Source organism: Phoenix dactylifera, chromosome 8 (genome assembly GCF_009389715.1).
Source record: "Phoenix dactylifera cultivar Barhee BC4 chromosome 8, palm_55x_up_171113_PBpolish2nd_filt_p, whole genome shotgun sequence".
NCBI lineage: Eukaryota > Viridiplantae > Streptophyta > Magnoliopsida > Arecales > Arecaceae > Phoenix > Phoenix dactylifera.
The window spans coordinates 28939810-28958695 of record NC_052399.1 but is presented as its reverse complement, the minus strand read 5'-3'; the positions used below and the strand labels follow the sequence as shown (position 1 = coordinate 28958695).

The 18886-nt window shown below is 38.0% G+C and overlaps 3 protein-coding genes across 3 annotated transcripts; 1 reads left to right on the top strand and 2 right to left on the bottom strand.

Annotated features, from left to right (window-relative positions):
- Positions 1–1152: 1152 nt before the first annotated feature.
- LOC103716957 (GDSL lipase-like) lies at positions 1153–3834 on the bottom strand. The gene is made up of 5 exons (XM_008805176.4): positions 3386–3834; positions 2896–3014; positions 2326–2556; positions 1944–2199; positions 1153–1702 (listed from the first exon to the last, which is right to left on the bottom strand). Exons 1-5 carry the CDS (start codon positions 3669–3671, stop codon positions 1398–1400), a joined length of 1197 nt encoding a protein of 398 aa, XP_008803398.2. The 5' UTR covers positions 3672–3834; the 3' UTR covers positions 1153–1397.
- Positions 3835–6104: 2270 nt separating this feature from the next.
- Positions 6105–16076, top strand: LOC103716958. The gene is made up of 9 exons (XM_008805177.4): positions 6105–6515; positions 6631–6834; positions 6997–7054; positions 7238–7300; positions 9553–9628; positions 11855–11970; positions 12075–12164; positions 12252–12383; positions 15663–16076. Exons 1-9 carry the CDS (start codon positions 6199–6201, stop codon positions 15810–15812), a joined length of 1206 nt encoding a protein of 401 aa, XP_008803399.2. The 5' UTR covers positions 6105–6198; the 3' UTR covers positions 15813–16076.
- Positions 16077–16343: 267 nt separating this feature from the next.
- On the bottom strand, positions 16344–17346 carry LOC103716960 (17.4 kDa class III heat shock protein). Its single transcript, XM_008805179.4, has 2 exons — positions 16926–17346; positions 16344–16818 (listed from the first exon to the last, which is right to left on the bottom strand). The coding sequence occupies exons 1-2, from the start codon at positions 17166–17168 to the stop codon at positions 16555–16557; spliced, it is 507 nt and encodes a 168-aa protein (XP_008803401.2). The 5' UTR covers positions 17169–17346; the 3' UTR covers positions 16344–16554.
- Positions 17347–18886: the final 1540 nt, after the last annotated feature.

The following is an 18886-nucleotide window of genomic DNA, read 5'->3' as shown; positions in this document are numbered from 1 at the left end:
TTAGACGTAATCTGCACACATTGTTTAGAAGATATATTTTGGATGGGCCATGCCGAATTTCTGTAGAATTTTTAGCCTAATTCTACAGAAATATTCAAACAGATCCTCAGTGGAGCAACTTCTCAGTAGGATACTGTACCTAACTTTTGATGAGATCTCTGTAGGATATTGAAACATGGTGACTTTCCTAGTGCTGCCGACATCAGTCTTCACTCTTCGCACTCAGCACTAGCTGTTTCTTAGCTCCAGTAATTGAATCACTGCACAAGCTTGTTCACATTAGTCTTTGCAGTGGGTAGGCCATAAGTTTCCTTGAAAATTGATAGGAACCATAACATAAATGCACCATTACACCTTGACCTGGACATTGCAAGTTGGGCCAATGGACCTATTGATATTTTGCCTACAAGTTAATTACAGAGTAACCCAAAAGCTTAATCATCACATGACTAAACTTTGATTGGTCTTGGGGTTGGTATAAGGTGATTGATTTCGGAGTAGGTTAAGGGGATCTTTGGCTGCCTGTGAGTTCTTTTGAGGCAAGTAATTATAACACAATATTTTTCCTGCAAAAAGGATTTTGTGAAAAATTGGGAGAGCCCTGTTTTTCAAGAAACTGACATTTGATGTATGATTCACAAGCCTAAACAAAAAGAAAGTTTTATGTACTCTATAAACTAGTGTTATCAAACAACCCTCTAGTGTAGCAGTAGTCAAATAGATTAGGTACCGGTCTCAATTATATCAATGAATGCATTTTAGACAATGACCTATAGACCTTTCATGTTATTATCAATATTAACATTTCATGTCTACAAATGCTGTCTCAACTAGCCAAATGATTATATCAACTTGTGTCCGAACCATGCTATGTCACACATGAGCTGCACCCAAATTTGTATCATGGCTGCGGTTCAAGGATCGGTTGATCTATTTGATTTTATTTTCTTTCAGTTTAATCGGTTCTAGATTTTAAAAATGATTCATCTCAGATTGCACCTAGATGTCCATGGGTTCAATGGAGCTATGCAGCAAAATATATTGCCATGGTGGTGAGTGATTATATATATTTCCAATGTTGTCGAGCCCAAGCAGTGCAAGATCCGAACCAAAAATCTTACATAATGAAAAGAAAATAGAAGAAGAAAAATATAGAGATCTGAACCAAAAATCTCAACGATAGTTCCTTGTCTTGAAATTTTTGACTGTTCAAACTTTGAGCTTTTTAAAATGTAAAGGTCTAGATAGGAAACTCCAACCATATTTCTTTGATAAGAACCCTATGCTATGATCAAATCAAAGCACGTTGGAAGTTAAATAGGAGTTTCTACATCTTTATGAGGTGCTAAAACACCTTTACTAGTAGTTGATAATATAGAGAGAAACACGGCACACCATTATGCTGTGGTGCCAAAATCCCCCCAGCCATCTTCCACGTCGACCACATCAGCAATTCTGAGCTCCTCCTCACCCAAGAATAGCTTCTCTAGATTGTATGGCCCCACTGAGGAGGGTGGATCACTCCATAGTGTCTTTGCGATTTGCTCATGGATCCTCTCGGATGCATGGAAGGAATCCCACCAAACGAAGTCCTCCGGGTTCTCGCATACTTGGTAGCCACTCGCTTCTTTGGTCCTCCCACAACTGTAGACTCCTCCATATGGCCCTGACCCGCAGCAAGCACTCACTCCATCCTTGAAACCTTTAACCAAAAGAAATAGATCGAGTCAAGCCAAAAAAAAAACTCGAGTTGAGCAAAATTATGGAGTTAAATTTGAGGACATTGAATATTTTGTTTCCTGGTTCCTAGCAATAGTAGCGATAATACTATTACTTAAAACAAATTATAACGATGGTGATGGTGGTGGTGGTGGTGGTGGTGGTGGTTTCGATGATGATGATGAAATATACGATAGTTAAAAAAGAGTAAAACACGAATTTACCGTATTTGGATGGATGTTGGATTCTATAATCGAGCCAACTGTAGAAATCAGAATTAGCATACTTAAACCCTTTAAGAATATGTGCCAGGCTGGTGAGCACAGCTGCCAATGCATTGTTATGAGCTGATGCGAGTGCAGAGATATCCTCAAAACATCCTCCATCTGCCTTAGGGTTTGCTGCTCTAAGGATAGGTAAGCAGCCCAAGGGGCATAAGCTCAGAAAACAAAACTTTCTTGCTCCTTTATCATACAATGCCTGCTCAAAGTTACCAAATAACAATCATTAGCAATATTAAATACATATAACCTCACTTAATTGCCAAAAGATATATTGTTATTGTCATCAAATTATAAGAAAATCAACGAATTTGAGATTACCCACTTGGATTGATTGTGATAAGTTGCCAATCACCATACTAACAAACTCCTCGGGACGGTATGCCTCACTTATTTTAGGGTTGAGTACGTATCCTGCGATGTAGTCATTGCTGCCTATACTAATAAAATAAACAGCTTGTGAGATAAGCTCTCTTGCTTTCTTATCACCCAACCCTTCTATTAAGTTGCTCCGAACCTCATCGAATTGCTTGAGTTGTGTTTGAAGGTCAATTACCTATAGCAATGGATTAAAACAAAAAATTAAGACAATTGGGTTATCTCACTACTAAGTAACTTATCTAGAAGGCCAATCATGCATATATGGGCATACTCCATTGTTATTTCATTTATTCTCTCCACAATCTCTGCCATCAACAAAGCGCAAGAAAAGTTTTGGACTATGATTATAGAATGAAGCATAAATAATGGATTGAAATATTATAGTTATTTGATTGAAGGCCTAATGAGATCAGGCCAAACAATATTCAAAATATGGGATGAGAATATTTATTCATTACTTGTTACAATAAAGAGTAGCATAATGAGATTGTGCAAGTGCTAAAATGGTTCTTACCAGGCCTTGATTGGTTTCAGGCAGGACCCCAGCTCCACCAGATCCGAAATTAGCACCATTAACGAACGAAGCAGAAGGTTGCAAGAATGGAGGAATGATTGGAAGCTTTGCAAATTCAGCTGCATTAAAGTAATAAGATACTTCCTAGGAGAATAGCACAAACTGAACCATATATAAATTTGGCTTGAATCCTAAACAAGCATGACCTAAAATCCAGTATTCAAGATGTAGTCCTGAAATTTAGACCCACATGAACCATCGGATTCAACTCTTAACATGATCGGACCGACCGACAAATATATATGACTCCGGTAGGTGGAAACACTACTAGGTTAGTTCAATCAATCTCAACTGGCTTTATCTCAAATAGCTCAGGTGGAAATAGGAGATCAAGACTTGTTTGCTTGCTGATCGAGTTGGGATCGGGTCAAGCAAGTCCTTGATGTGAATAAATCTTGAGATATATATGCATCTCTTTCAAGTTTCTTACCAATAAAATCTACAATCACCCGGCCATCAGTGAAGCGTCCGGTGGGCTTGTCAAAGAACCCATTCTGCCCATACGGTTGGTGGTTCGCCTTCATATCCGAGGTGGTCTCGATGTAGTTGTTGTTGCCTGGATCAATAGTGGAGTCGCCAAAGATGAACAACGCCGCCGCCGCCGCCGCCGCCAAGTCCTCCGGGGAGCCGCTGGATGAGCTAATGGAGTTGATTGATAGGAGAAGGATTAGAAAGATGATTGAGAAGGGAGAAGAAGAGGAGGATGGTCTAGCCATGGAGGATCCAACAAGCTAATTCTTCTATCTCCAAGTGAAGGCCTTGATGCTGTATACTCGTTAGCTCTTCAAGGTGCTTTAGTTTCACCTGGCGGTTTCTACCAAGGAGCGTATGTATCTTATCTTGTTTGGACTGTTCCTCTGGGGAGACTCCCATGAATGGTTGTGGATTTATCCAAATGTCTTTTAGCAAGGAAAGAGCATCACAGTTGCCAGTGTTTGTTCTCTTTTGGATAATATTTTATGTGTTTATAATACAGGGTTTTCAGTTTAGTATCTTAAAAAAAGCAGGGTGGTGATATATATTTCTTGTTAAAAACTTATTCTAAAGGAAATGTAGGCAATGCAGCAGCGTAACGGCACTGGTGATAAGGATGTGTGGAAAAAGGGTTAAAGGAGAGGATTCTTCAGATAATTTAATGGTCTATGTTAAGGGGTTGCATGAGGGTCATATCAGTAGGGGAGAGTCATAGACTTAGGATAATTTGATTAAATATCCAATATCAATTTGTGTATAATCATCAGCCTATTGGATCCAGGGGCAGAACCGGAATTTTTTCCCAAGGAGGCCGGTATCAAAAGTATAGCAATCCGATAGTAAAAGATATGCATGTATGCACGCACATCCGATATTAACTAGGATCCGGTCGGAAGGATCTCTCCTCATAATCGGTTAGGTCATAATTAGAGGATATGATCTACTACATTTAAACTACTTAAATATCAAAAATTGTATGATTTGGAGTTTCATAATTTATGCATCGAGTGATCAAAAAATAAATAGTATAAATAAATATAAAACAATACATATTTTGTTACCATCTGATGGATAGGCTAGAGGTCTCCAAATTACATAATATTTTAGTGTGCAAGCAATTTAGAAGGAATAGATTATATCTAATAGTTTGGATCATCGATGTTGGACCCCTATTCTCTAATTATGACCTAACTGAATTTGAGTAGAGCCTTGTAGTTAAAGTGTATTGCAACTCAAGTGCATTGCAACTTAAGTTGTAATATTTGACTTACATGAAACCTGACTTCTTGTATTTAGAAGAAAATTGATATTTTTGATAGATATTTCATTGAATGTCTTGCAAGCAAATGCCAGGTCAGAGTATTCGATATACATGAAGATAAGGATATTATGGATGCAAAGGTCTGCGTCAAAGCCATTGATGGCAAGGGCTTGAGCTTGGATATCTATATGTGGAGGGAGTGGGCAGTGAGTGTGCAGACCCTAAGAAGGGCGGAGAAGTTGGAGGAGAGTAGTGGGATAGGGGGCTAGAGGCTATGTATGACGATATAGAGGAGATAGGCGACAATAGCTGAGAAAAAGATGGAGCGAATGAAAGAGGAAAGGAAATTTCTTTTTTTTAAAAAAAATTACGATACTTATTGAAGCAACTACAACTCGTTCTTTGGCCATTTTGTTTGTGAGTTGATCTACTACAAGATGTATCTAATTGTAGCCTAATGAGTAACTTGTACATCCTAACTTGCAAGTATCCAAGTGGGCTGGCCTACATCTGCAACTTAAAATACTTCTTTATATTTAATAAATTTATAGCCGGTGGAAGGTTCAAAGCAGCAGATTATCAATGACTTTTTTAATTCCAAAAAGTAAGATGTAATTTCCCACGCTACTTCATCTAATATGATTGGGGAAAAAAAAAAGGAATTATAGGGAAACATAAACCAACATCAATGATTATTACTTATTTACTACGGGATGCGAGACTAAAGAAATAAAAAGCTACGCCTTAGAAGTATTAGATGAAAAAAATAATAATATGCTTATTGAGGTAGATTGCTGTAAGTTCCATAGCCCTACGTGCCATAAAAGAATAATAATTTATGATACAAATTAATAAGATAAATTATTTTATAACAAAGACCAATAAAAAAAATTATATAAAAAAACTAATAATTATTTTGAAGGGCTCCTCATTATTTTTAACTTATATATATATATATATATATATATATATATATATATATATATATATATATATATATAAAAGGGCAAATTGATTTTTTTTTGCTAAAAATTAGGAGAGAGTAGAGGAAACTTCACCCACGTAGCAGCCCCCACTGGGCCTTCCTTCTACCAGAGAATATTCGATACGGATAGAAATTTTACTCATCTCCCTTTCGACCTATGGGTCACCCCACGTATAAGTACGTCATTCCAACGCTATTTCAGTATCAGCTGGATCAGATAGCGTGCGCACCGAGCATGTCCAGACGGAAATATCCGGTCTCTAATATTTAACCAACGTTCGTACGTTTCGATCTTGGTCTGCGCCGGAAAAGGTAAATTGATTGGAAAAAAAAAACTAGAGAGAGAGAGAGAGTAATGCCATTCTTTTTTTTTTTTAACTCCCCGACAAAATAAAATAAACAAAAATACGAACCGCGAATCGTGGCGGAAGCATCAGCTTATGTTCTTCCCCCCTCCTACTCCGCTCGCTCCCAATACTTCCGCCTCTCTCCACTCTTCGGCTCCCATCTCAAACCTATCTCGATGGCCCTCTTCCTCCCTCTTCCTCCACCCCTCGCTCTCAAAGGCTCCTCCTTTCTCCCTTCTCTTCTCTTCCCGCCCGTCCTCACCTCAATTGCCGGCGATCGCCGGCGGCGGAGGCCCTTCTCGCCGAGGAGATCCGCTCCGGCGATGATCGCCAACGGATACGCTGGAGGGCGCGCCTCTATATCCTCCCGGAGGCCCTATAAAAGGATGGACCCGTGCCTCGTCATTCCCCCGCCCGCCGGCCGGAAGCCCCACGCCGTCGTCAAGTTCTTGGGCGGCGCCTTCATCGGGGCCGTTCCGGAGGCCACGTACAGGCACGCTAGTCCCTTACTCCTTTACTAACAAAATTGTTCTTTTGTACTTCTTGCGACCGGATTCGGATGGTTGATATTTAGAGGGGGGAAAACAAATTTTTTGCTGTGATTGCAGCCATTTGATGGAGTTGCTTGCGAAGGAAGGGTTTCTTGTGGTGTCGGTACCTTACCATGTGACCTTTGAACATGAGAGAGCAGCCAGGACGGTCTATGAGAGGTTCCATGCTTGCATGGATATGCTCTTAGCCTCTGGGATTCCTGATGCTGGTATAACGCCTTCGGATATTTCATGCCTTCCACTCTACTCTGTGGGTCATAGGTGAGTCTGACAAAGCTTGCTCGCCAGATCAAATTGGGCCATTTCAGATGGATTCATCACGAAAATTTGGTGGTTTAGCTTTCTAATTGTATGATAAAATGATTAAATCTATCTCCTTATAGATTTTGTGTTACGATGAGAGCTTGCTTATTTGCATTGCAGCAATGGCGCTCTGCTTCAGATGCTCATCGGCAGCTATTTCTCAGAGAAGATTCCAAAGGTCTGGTTTTGTGTTTGCTTTAATTTTTATAATTTGAGAGTATTAAACAATGATTTAAAGGTGTAGAGTAAGAAGGAAAGTTACGGCTGAAAATGGAAGGGGATTGTGCAATGCATTCTTTATATTAATTTGAGCTGGGCAATGGCAGAGTGTGACAAAGGCTTTATCTCTTTGTTGTGGAAGGCCAATGCTATTATCTCGTTCAACAACAGGCCAGCTGCAGAGGCTGTTCCATATTTTGAGCAGGTACGTTTCTCTTTCTATATATTTTTACAAAAATTAACTATTCAGTTTCTGTCACGAAGCAGCTTTATTCATCTAATGCTTTCTGTTGGCTTGAGGTTTGCTTCCAAAGCTCAGTTGTCTCTTTGCAGTTTATAAAATAAGACAAGGTGGTAGTCCACCTTATGTCACAAAAACAAGTAGGTTATTTCGAGTACTTCAAAGGACTTATGCACTTCAGGGAAACCTGTCTAATTTATCATGATCTTTTTGTTGTACTATGATTGTTAATGAATTATTCAAAATCAATCAGGTCATTAAGCTCTATGGCGATACCTTGGAAGATGTATCTCTTTCTTGACACAAAAGCAAGTGTTAGTGCATTTATTTGTCCAATTCCTTCTAGAAGATTGTTCAAGGCTTCAAGCCTTTAAGATAACTAGCTTCTAGACTATTTAGAGGATCATAGCATACATCTAAAATAGTAAATTTGTCATACTCCTAATTAACTGGTCTTAACTCATCGATGTCTGGTGAAATTTATAAATTCTTAGCTTGCATTGGCAAATGCAATTCAACCATGTCAGCAACCACAATCTAGCTGCTTCTGGGCAGGTCAGATTATGCAAATCCAAGCTTTTGTCAAAGTCCTAGCCCCAAGTGGTTGTTTGATATTTAAGTTAACAATTTGGCTAACATTTTGTTAAATTATAGGTTAAAGTGTTGGATAAAAATAAACTTCAGGGAGATAAGCGTAAGTTTTTCAAACTACTGGATGTAAGTATATTTTATCTCTAATTTCAAAGTTTGTTTTGTAATTTACTCATTACTCAGGGACAATTTTGACTTTTTATATGAGGTAAACGAATTCACTAACGCCGCTAATTTAACTAGGTGTAAGTGTGGGGTTTTACAAGCTATTGGGTGTAAGTATAATAAACGTAAACCTCAAGGGAATTTTTGTAATTTACTCTAGAATCATATGAGTAAACATTTGAAAATTTGCCTTTTATTTTTAACTCAATGAACTCCAATAACGAGCTTGCTAAATATACTACTCAAGACCTACTACTAACAAGTAATTTAAAAGCCATTCAGTCAAATGAATTATAGAAAATGGAATAACATATGGTTTAATATCCAAATAACATAATCAAGTCATATCTTATGACCAGAGGGACTATATTTCATAATATGGAACTAGATCCTTATTTTGCTAACCAATCCTGATCTAATCCTGATCCAAAGATGAGATCCGGATTGTTTAGGGCCACTTTGTTCCGAATCGAAAGATCCAGATCATTAATCATGTGATTTTAACAACTGTCTTTAGCTAACCAGGTCCTATGTTCTTAAACTTCCTTGGACTAGGGTTCCTTTGAATGATACAATAATTTGCACGATGTATCATCTGCAAAGGAATCACATGACATGAATTTGCAGCGATCACTTTAGATATCAAATAATGCACTATACTTCTAGAACATATCAATGTGGGAAGTACTGAGCTTTATCCTTTTTGCAGCATCATTGCATGGATGCATAGAACAATAATAAAACTTTTGGATTTTTTATATCGTAATTAATTCTTGAGCAATTGACTGATGAGAATCTAGGAAAAAAGACAGAAAAATCAATGAACAAGTAGTGCCTCTACAGAACCTATAAAACTAATTCAGTTACAAAATTTCTGACTCTGCCTGCGAACTATAGACCTTCTATTGCTTTGGCACTACCTTTTGACTACTTTACAGGAGTATAGTCATGTATGTATATGTGCATCTGTGGGCACCCTTTATGTTTTTTGTCTTTTCGTTCTTGTGGTGTAATGTATTCTGCATATTGGAGTTCTCATTGCATGAAAAAAGAGAACTATGCAGATTCATGATTGATTGAAGCCATGCAAGCTCAAGTGTAATTTTAGTAAAACATAATTTTGATTTTTCGAAAGAAGCTTTACTTTTTTTCTAGGGCATGTCTAATCTGTCCTAAAGTAAGTTCATGCCCTTGTTTTTATTCAAAGCATATTATGGTGAATGAAGTCTCTTGTTCCTTATATCATTTTAGTACATTTTATATTTTATTCTGCCTAAAGTATGTGTTTTTATAAGGTGCTTAAATGTCTGATATTCACCATATATCTACCTTCCACACATAATTGTATTTTAGCTAAGATCTGATTTTATGCTTGAGTGTGGCCATGTCACTAGTTCCTCTACACATCTCTTTTTTTAGTAAATCCTATATGCTAAGTATCTTGGAAAGCTCTGGTGCAGTTTGGCCCCATCGTTAGCCAAGTTATGCCTCTAATGGAAGCATCACCTATGTACTCCATGGCTAGGAATGCATCAGGTATTCAATCAGTATCTAAATTTGCTTCTTTTTAGTGTTAATAGTTTGTGATGACATGTCTTATTATCTAGACTTTATCATGCTCTTGGTTGCTATACATCCATGCATGTCTGGAAGATGCCAGTCAGATAGGATGCTATTATCAATTAAGATGTAAACATGGTATGTTAATTTGGATCATATAGGCCATTGCTAACTCATATTTATTTAAGTTAGATAAGCTATCTATATCTTTTATGCTAAGTAATGATGTATTTCATTTTTGTGGACCTAATAGCTTTTCATCTTCTGATAAAGCGAATAAAGCATAACTTTTTCTTATTTTAATCTAAATTTCCTTTCTACTTGATGAATTCCTGAGCACCACTTTTCAAGGAAGTTGGAAAAGCTACTAGGCATAAGGTAAAATATATCAGGAATACTATATGTGTTGTTTCCTTCTTTATGTGAAAAGTTTGAGAACAAAAGAAGCTATGCAATCTCTTCCATGGCTTGAAAACTTGTTTTCGGTTTCCATTAGGCTTGTTGAGATTTGTTTTTAGCAATTTTGGTAGTTTCTGAATTTTGCTTATAAGAAGCAAAAAATCAAAAAGAATGAAAAATAGAAGAAAGGTATAAGAAGCCATGAAAAAATATACACAATATTAAGGTATTTTGTGATTTATAGGTTCTTTACTTGTGTAGTTTCTGTACTTTTAGGCTGAAGTTAATCATTTATTTAAGTAAAATTTATAAAGTATAGCAGTATTTTTATATGGTGAAAATCTACATTATTTACTTCTTGAAATTTAGTGTTTGCAGATTTATTATATTTATCAATTCTTAAGCTTTTCACTCCCTAATCAATTCAAACATTTTTCTTTGTCATTTTTTAGTAGAATTTACAATTATATTGAATTGGCACACTTCTTTCTCATATTTGTAAGGTTAAGTGACTATTTAATTATATTCATGTAGTTATAAAATGTGGAATTTATGTTATCTAAAAGGATATCTGCTGTATACGATAGTTTATTTTATTTGGTCGTTTGCATTAATTTTTATATATGATTGTATTAAGGGCCTTGTCAGTGGCTTTAACCCATCAGGCTAATGCTTATCATCTATTGCCCTTTTAACTCAAGAATACAAAAGAAAAAGAAAAACAACAAAAAAATTGAAACTATACAGCCAATGTACTTAAAAAAGAACAGAGAAGAAAGAACCCCAATATTGTTAGTAAACACTGGAATAAAACTTTCAATAAAAGGCACCCATATCCATTTTCAGCTGATTTTGATTGAAATTGGCTAAAAGCATTGAAATTGGACAGAACTAGTAGAAACTGATTTGTTTTGACCAAAAAAGTCTGGTTCTGTGCAAAATTTAAAACCTTGAGTTCTACGTTTAAAACAAGTAGAATGTATGTTCCTATTTCATTATGCTCTGGTTGTGAGTTTCGTCTAGAATTTTCAATATATTGAGAAGCATACTTTATTGTTTGCAAGTATCTATGCAATATGTTCACTGCATATTACTTGAGGCATGCTAAAATATTAGGTTATATGGTACAAAATTTTACCAATATATATGAAGAATATGGATAAAAGGATGATTGACTTCTCTACCGAATTACTGTCCAGCAAGTTCTCTAGACAGTCTTCTGGTCTATAGGCTAGGCCAGTGGCCTAGGGTTGCCTGGTTTGATTGACAGCAGGCTGTTCTGCAATTTTTTGAGAGAAAAAAGAAAATAACTTAAGTAAACAAGCTGCTCAAATTGGAATAGTCAAGTCTGCTTTTTTTTTTTTATAGTTTATATTTAATCCAAGCTAAATATTCGGATGGATCTCACCCTCCGTAACTATCAAAAATAGTAAAGTTTACTCCAATGTTAATAAGATGATCCAACAGTCAACAAGGTCCGCGATTTTGGTAGATTGCTAAAATAAGTTGAGCTTAGCTTGGTTGAACTGCTCTTCTCATGAACAACCAGTAGTAATTAATCATTACTTTTGAGGCAGAATTGAACAAACTGCACAATAAACAAGATAATTTGTTACTTGTGCTTTAGAGATTGCATGCTTTGTATTACATGTGAGCTCTTGTTGCCAATAGTGCTTGTTGGCTATGATTAAATTGCTTTTTCTAACTCTTAAATAAGCTCACTTGATTCCTTACATGCTTTATGGGTTCTGAATAAAAGTTATGTGTCTCATATACTCATATGATATTGATCTGACTTCCTAGGAGATGCATGGAAAGCCCTGCTGGATACTGCTGGCACATTGATACAGGATATAGATCAGGAAGCCATGGTATCATTTAGTAAATTTGTTGATCAGTTACCATCAGTCATGAATCAGGTCTGCTGGCAAAATTACAGGCACTATATTGTAGCACTATGGAGTTTCCAAGTCGTGGTCTTCTAATCATTTTATCAACCAATTATTGTACGTATTACCTTCAGGTCACTCAAGGTATATCAGAGTTCAAGCCCACACCCTCTGAAAACCGTGAATTTTTCAAGAAATCATACAGTGTTCCTCATACATTGCTGGTATTTCCACTAACGTACATTTGATTTTTCATTTAGTAGCTTTGTGTTGGTTCCATTGTAAATTTGCTTGGATTTTCTTTTTTTAAGGTGAAGTTCAATATTGATGCCATTGATGAGACTGACCTCCTTGAAGACATCTTGAGACCTCGTGTGGAATCTATAGGTGGTACACTAGAAAAAGTTACTTTGTCAGGAAATCATCTCACCCCATGTATACAGGTACGGATGTGTATTCATCATCTTAGATTTCCCATAATTGTAATTTATTTATAATGAGAGCGCGTCTGTCTTCACTCAAGAAAAAGAAAGAACAATCTGTCAATGCCATCCAACTTCTTGGATGAGCTGAAATAGAGATATCTAAATTCTAATTCATACATATTGATCAAAAGAGTTTCATTTATTTTATGTACAATTGTCGCTTGATATAGAGAAATATTTTGTCTTACCTCCTGTTTTTTGAATTAGCTCACACTTCTTAATTATCATGCAACTGACTTATAGCGTTCAACTTCTCTGGCCTTTCAACATGTGGAGGTGTTATTGAACTCACACCCTGTAATTCCTTAAGTTTACCTGGATTTTACTGTTGCACATAGTTGATACTAGTGCCCTCCTAACATCTTACATCCATATTTCGACCTTGTTTTATTAATGTTCAATCATCCCTCCACCAACCAAGATCTTCATCATCCTAATCGAGAAACACGAACTATGTTGGAGAGAATCAAGGTTAAGAAGTACCTGGTGAATTGGAGTTTGGGTTCCTTGATATCAAGGAAAAAAAGTAAGCAACCTTAAAACATTTTCTAGTTAAAAGAGTTGTCATTATTGATAGCTGAAAGACAGGCAAGAAAAATGTTGGTCAAGATTGATGACTACTGGAGATTTGTGTGAATGTTTGTCAAGGAGTTAGAGTTCTTGAGACTGCAATAGGCTTCCATGGATTCTGCAATCATCTTGACAGTGATCCCTGCCAATTTGGTTGGATTGACATTTAACTCGAATGGTAGATTTGTGGGAAAAAATGTGAGTTGACAACCTAGTCGTGCTAGTGAAGTGAAATATTGAGTATTATGCTTGTGCCAGCATATGCCTGCAACACCACATTGAACTGTGCTGGCACTTCTGCATGTGTTGGCACAGAAATATATATGACTGGTGCACTAAGTTGCATACTGTTCTAGCTGTTTTGAATTTTTCTGTCAAATCATGATGTGTAATTGAACATGGAAAGAAAGTTTCCATAAAAAATCCTGCAACTTTGCTGAGCATGCAAAGATTCTTTCTTTTTTTTGCTAAAAGCATGCAAGGATTCTAATTGAACATTCTAATCAATTGTCATCCAGGAGTGGCAGGTATGAATTGAAGGGGAATCAGTCACCACCCTTGATTTGGTTAGTAGAATAACTTTAGAGTGGTCTTCTTAACTGGCATATGGAGACTGAAATCTGTAATGACTGATTGTATGGTGATGCCTATATGCAGTTCGGCAGATCATGCCGTATCTTTTACTCAGCTGACTGTGGACCTGTAATTTCCTAGAGAGTTAATAAAGCTAATAGAGCTTGTCAGGGCTGATAGGGGTCGGTGCATTTATAAATGCTGATATAGAGTCTATAGCCCTTTTTCCTATGAAAAGAAAAAAATGTAAAATCAAAAAAATATATAAAATCAAAACTAGGGAGCAGCAATAGGGGCTGCTAACCCACTAACCTGACCTGATACCGGCCCAAAATATGGAGTTTAGGCTGAAAAATAGGTCCAATAACTATTGGGCTGAAGTTGGGTCTCAAAGTCAAAATGGAATCCTTATTGTGTCAGATTCGAGTGTAGATTGAGTCATACACGAAACTCAACTTGATCACATATAATACATGTGGGTCTTTTTTTCTTTGCTAAAAATACATGTGGGTCTTTCATAAATAATCTTTTAACTGTTTCTCTTTCATTTGCTTCTCTGACAATGCAGAAACAATTCTCATCCCCCTTTTCCTTTCTAGGGCGTCTCAAGATTCATCCTTTTTATTGTCAAGCCAACAACAAGAACACCAATGAATGTTGGTGTGATTCTTTTTCTCATCAACAATTAGAGATCTTTTCTTCCTCACCCATCCTCCTACCCTTTACTTTGCCCTTCACCTCACTCACAGTGAAGATAGAGCTCAAATTAGCCCAACACATATCTGATAACAATCAGAAACCTGACTATTTCTTGATTATTTTCAAGTTTGTTAGTGGATATGGTTGAGGGTGAGCCTTGGTGCAATGTTAGGGTTGCTTCATTGTGACCTGGGTGTCACAGTTCGAAATACAGTAATGGCCTCTCTACAGGCAGAGGGTAAGGCTGTATAACTTTGATCCTTCCCTACAGTGGTGGAAGCCTCATGCACTGGGGTACTTTTTTTTAACTAGTGGATATGGTTGTAGGGTATAAATTCGGTGTGGATCTGGATTTGATATATATAGTCAGGTTTAAACCAAACCTGATACAAAGTTGATCCATTGACATCCCTAAATAAATTTGGCGCCCAAATTGTTGTTGTTAGTCTTTCATTTTATGTTGAATGGTGTAATTAGGCATAACATAATTGAAAAAATACATGAAGAAAATAAAAGTGCCATATATAGCAGTCAATCTAGCCATCGTCCTCATGTAGGCATGCATGTCATAAAGGGTTTGGCAGTGATGAAATACGTGTGAAGTCAACCTGTGTGATGGTGAAAAGCATATTGGCATAACAAGATTTTTGTCGACCTCCAATTGTTAGGTTATGTCACTTAAAAGAAATAGATATAAGGCAGCGAGATCAGTGGTATTGGCATGATGGACAGATTGATGCTCCAGTCATCTTTCATTTTCATTAGTTTGGTCATGTCACCAATCTGATAGAATGAGGCTGCTTGTCAAGATCTAGATGTGTCCAACTAGTGTCTCTGTTCTTCCCATGCTTTTCCATAAATTATTGACAAATACTCTGAGCAAATGCAAGAGAGACTTAGCTTCTGATAGGAATGGATTAATGCTTCTTCACGCATATATCATCGAACATCAATTGTCATGTCATGTTCAATACTTTGATGACACTGAAAAATCTACTTAACTACCAATGTCGCCAGGCCTTTTTCATTTCTTTGGTTCTCATTTGCAGGGCTTATAGTTAAAGATTCATCGACGAACTTCTAGCAATAGTATCCTGGCATTTGAATACCTAGGAATGGTCCTTCTTAAATTATTTCTAACTATTTCCTGCTTGCTGCTTTTTTCTGAAATGGTAAATACAACCGAGTTGCCACCAATTTCCTGCAATGTTATCAGTGAGATGCATAAACATCAAACAAAGTGACATCTGTATCACCTCATTGCCTTATGAACTTCTATCAATCCATTTCTACTATGATCATATTACTGGATTTTGAGTATTTGCTAAAGGACTAGTTAGAATTACCATGACAGACATTCACTTTCTGACCAATTTTCCCTTCTTTCCCTTCCAGGACTTCAAATGGCAAGTGGGATATCAGTACACTCCAGCAGATGCTCTAGCCCAGAGCTTAAAATCCTTATCCCTCAATGACACCAGAGTACTTGCCAGAACCGTTGCGGATTGGCTCAAGCGCCTCAATCCGGAGGGAGAAGACAGATGAATCTTCATCACATTAAAATTTTAATACAGAAAACTCACAAGTTTGTGTGCATAAAGAGAAATAAAAGTAGAGCAGTTTTAAAAGAATCATGCACTTGTGATGAGAGGTATGCTTGTCCACGCACTCGGAACCACATAACTGGTATTAATAATTTGTTTCTTGCTTGAAAACTAATTCAAGTACTATGATAGCTGACACCTGTACTTTCGACATTCTTGTCATACTACAATTGCTAATAACACAGGAAAAAGTCCAGTTATGAAATCTACCGTTGTCTGTCGTGTCAGTTAACGTAATCGTTGGATACTTTATTAGATTCTTATGTTTTTGCTTGGTGAAACGCAATTCCATATTTTGCCTCAAAACTTCTATACTCTCTCTCTGTCTCTCTCCACCCTTCTCATTCCTCTTCTTATCCTGTATTTTAGGCTCCAAGCACAAGGAATTAGCATTGTGTTACTTCTAGCAATTTCATTCAAGCTTTCCCCACTTCATGGACTTTCCCATGCGGAAATGTAAATTGGCCGAGAGAATGAGACAGAGAGATATATTATATACAATAAATAACATAGAGAGCTTTTTCATTGCAAGAACTAAACTTCATTCACTCAATCTACGAGAGTCTTTAACTTTCTACTGGGAAAACAGGAAGACACTACAACTAGTTTTCTTATGAAACTAATTCGATCAGGATCTGGAACTAATCCAGAATTCCTTAAAAAAACACCTTCAAATATATCCTTCACGCTACGGCCACCTCCACAGTCTTGGTCTTGGGCTCCGGCGGGGGGAGCTTCTCAACGACGACGGTGAGCACTCCATTCTCGCACTTGGCAGTGATGGAGGCAGTATTGGCGTCGTTTGGCAGGTGGAACTTCCTCAGGAACTTGGGGTAGGCCCTCCTCTCCAGGCGCAGGTACTTGCACCCTTCCTCCTCTCCTTCCTCTCTCTTTCTCTTCCCGTTGCTCTTTATCACCAGTATCCTGTCATCCTCCTCCAGTGCCACCTATACCCACAAATTAATATAATTTATATTCTCTCACTTTATAACCAAACTATCCCCTTTGGATTTGCTTTATCGAAAAGAATGCGAGCTTCTCGCGACGTACGTACCTGCATGTCGGTCTTGGAGAGGCCGGGGACGTCGAGGAAGAAGGTGTACTCCTTGGGTGTCTCCAGAATGTCCACGGGGAACCCACCGAAGCCCCTCTCCTCGCCGGCTTCGCGGCCCTGGGCTCCGCCGTGGCCGGCCTGCGGCCGAGGCGACGGGGAGACGAGCTTCTCCAGCGTCTCCGGCAAGTGGAGCAGCTGGTTCAACGCCGTGTCGAACAGCGCCGAATCCGCCACCGGACTCATCTTCCTCTTTCGCGATCTATGAATAAGAACAGTAGGAAGTCGACTTCGATTCAATTCTATGGAGTGTCTCTTCCGATTAACGGAAGCGGTGGAAGCCGGAGGGAAGTTAATAAAAAGGCGGAGGGGAAGGTTCCAGAGGGATCGATAAGAAAGGGGAAGAGGGGAGAGATGGTGTCGCGCTGTCCCCTTAAATGAACGATCCAGAACAATCCTGATCCCTCATGATTCGACGCAGCCTCCGGTCGTCTTACCTCCCTCTACCCCCACACTTGACGCGTACTCGAATAGAAACTTTCTTTTTCCTTTTCTTTTTTAAATTTATATATATTGTTATTTAATAATATCCAATTTAATGGCCGTACGGGGTCGCTCTTTACTCTGGCCTGACCTAAGTTTGACTTCGTTGATCTGTATTTGATCCACGGATGTATATTTGGCCGGTGGTTGAGCTTCAAAGCTCCTTCGGTTGGTGATCTTTTTTCTATTAAAAAAAAAACCCTGATATTTAGACATATAATGTCTGAAAAAATAGTTGACTATAAAAAAAATTTAGTATACTCTAGAATAATTCATATTTGGTTGAATATTTATTTTTTAAAAAAATTATCTAAAATATTTATTATATTTTTTTATAAAGAAAAAGATTTTTTGATTTTATTTAAAAGCTTAATGATATTTTTTTTTAAAAAAAATAATTCTAATTTACAACTGGTAGGAATTGAACTTTTTTTATATCTTATAGATGCAATAGGCCGTTGGTTGGAGCCTCTGTGGAGAAGTGGAGAAACAGGGAGAGACAAGGACGTGGCAAAGGGAGTGGCTTAGCGATCAATGAAGCAGTGGAGCACCATGGAGGTGGCAATGACAAGATAAGAAGAGATGGAGAAGGAAGGGTTGAAAGAGACGGAAAGTAAAGGATTGAAAAGGTCGGTGTCGAGGTCAGTCAAAGACTTTGAGAGGAGCGTTCATTGAGAGGATGATTTAAGAGACGAGAGCTTGAGAGGAGGGAAGATGGAGACGGAGGTGAGCCACCCAAGGTTGCCGAGTGTGCTTTTAAATCTCTCATCTAAATTCTAAAGCATGAGCTATTGGATCAATATCCAATGGCTTCTATTGCTCTTTTTCTTTTTTGTGGCTAAAACAGGTATTTTTTACATTACGGCTACGAATACACCCAATAAAGTTAGAAAACAAAAGATCGTGGAGTGCACGAGGCAACTCATCCTCCTCGGCCCACATGGTACTTCCAAAATGGCTGGCCACATAGGCATCCATCCAATCTCCAGCCCCGTTAGCCTCTCTAAATACATGCTTGGCCTATAAGACTCCTCCATCCTTTACCATAACCCAGATATCTCGTAATAAGAGGCGATCCAAATTAATACCCTTCGAACCCCCTGGATCTAACTGATCACCGTGGCTGAGTCACCTTCCAAGATGATTGAGCTAGCCTCTGGCACTTGCTGCGCATGTCGAAAGCCCGCCTGACAGCCCTTAGCTTCACACCGGAGACCAAAATATCAAATAACTGACAGCCGCCCGCTGCCACCACTCTGGAGTTCGGGTCCCTGATGACAAAACTCACACCTTTCCTCGTGCCTCCATCCAAAATAGACCCATCAAAGTTGACCTTAAGGAAGCTTGGGAGTGGGGCTCACAGGTGAAAAATACCATATGTGGTGCTACATGAGCAGAATGGAAACCCTAGATATCTCAAG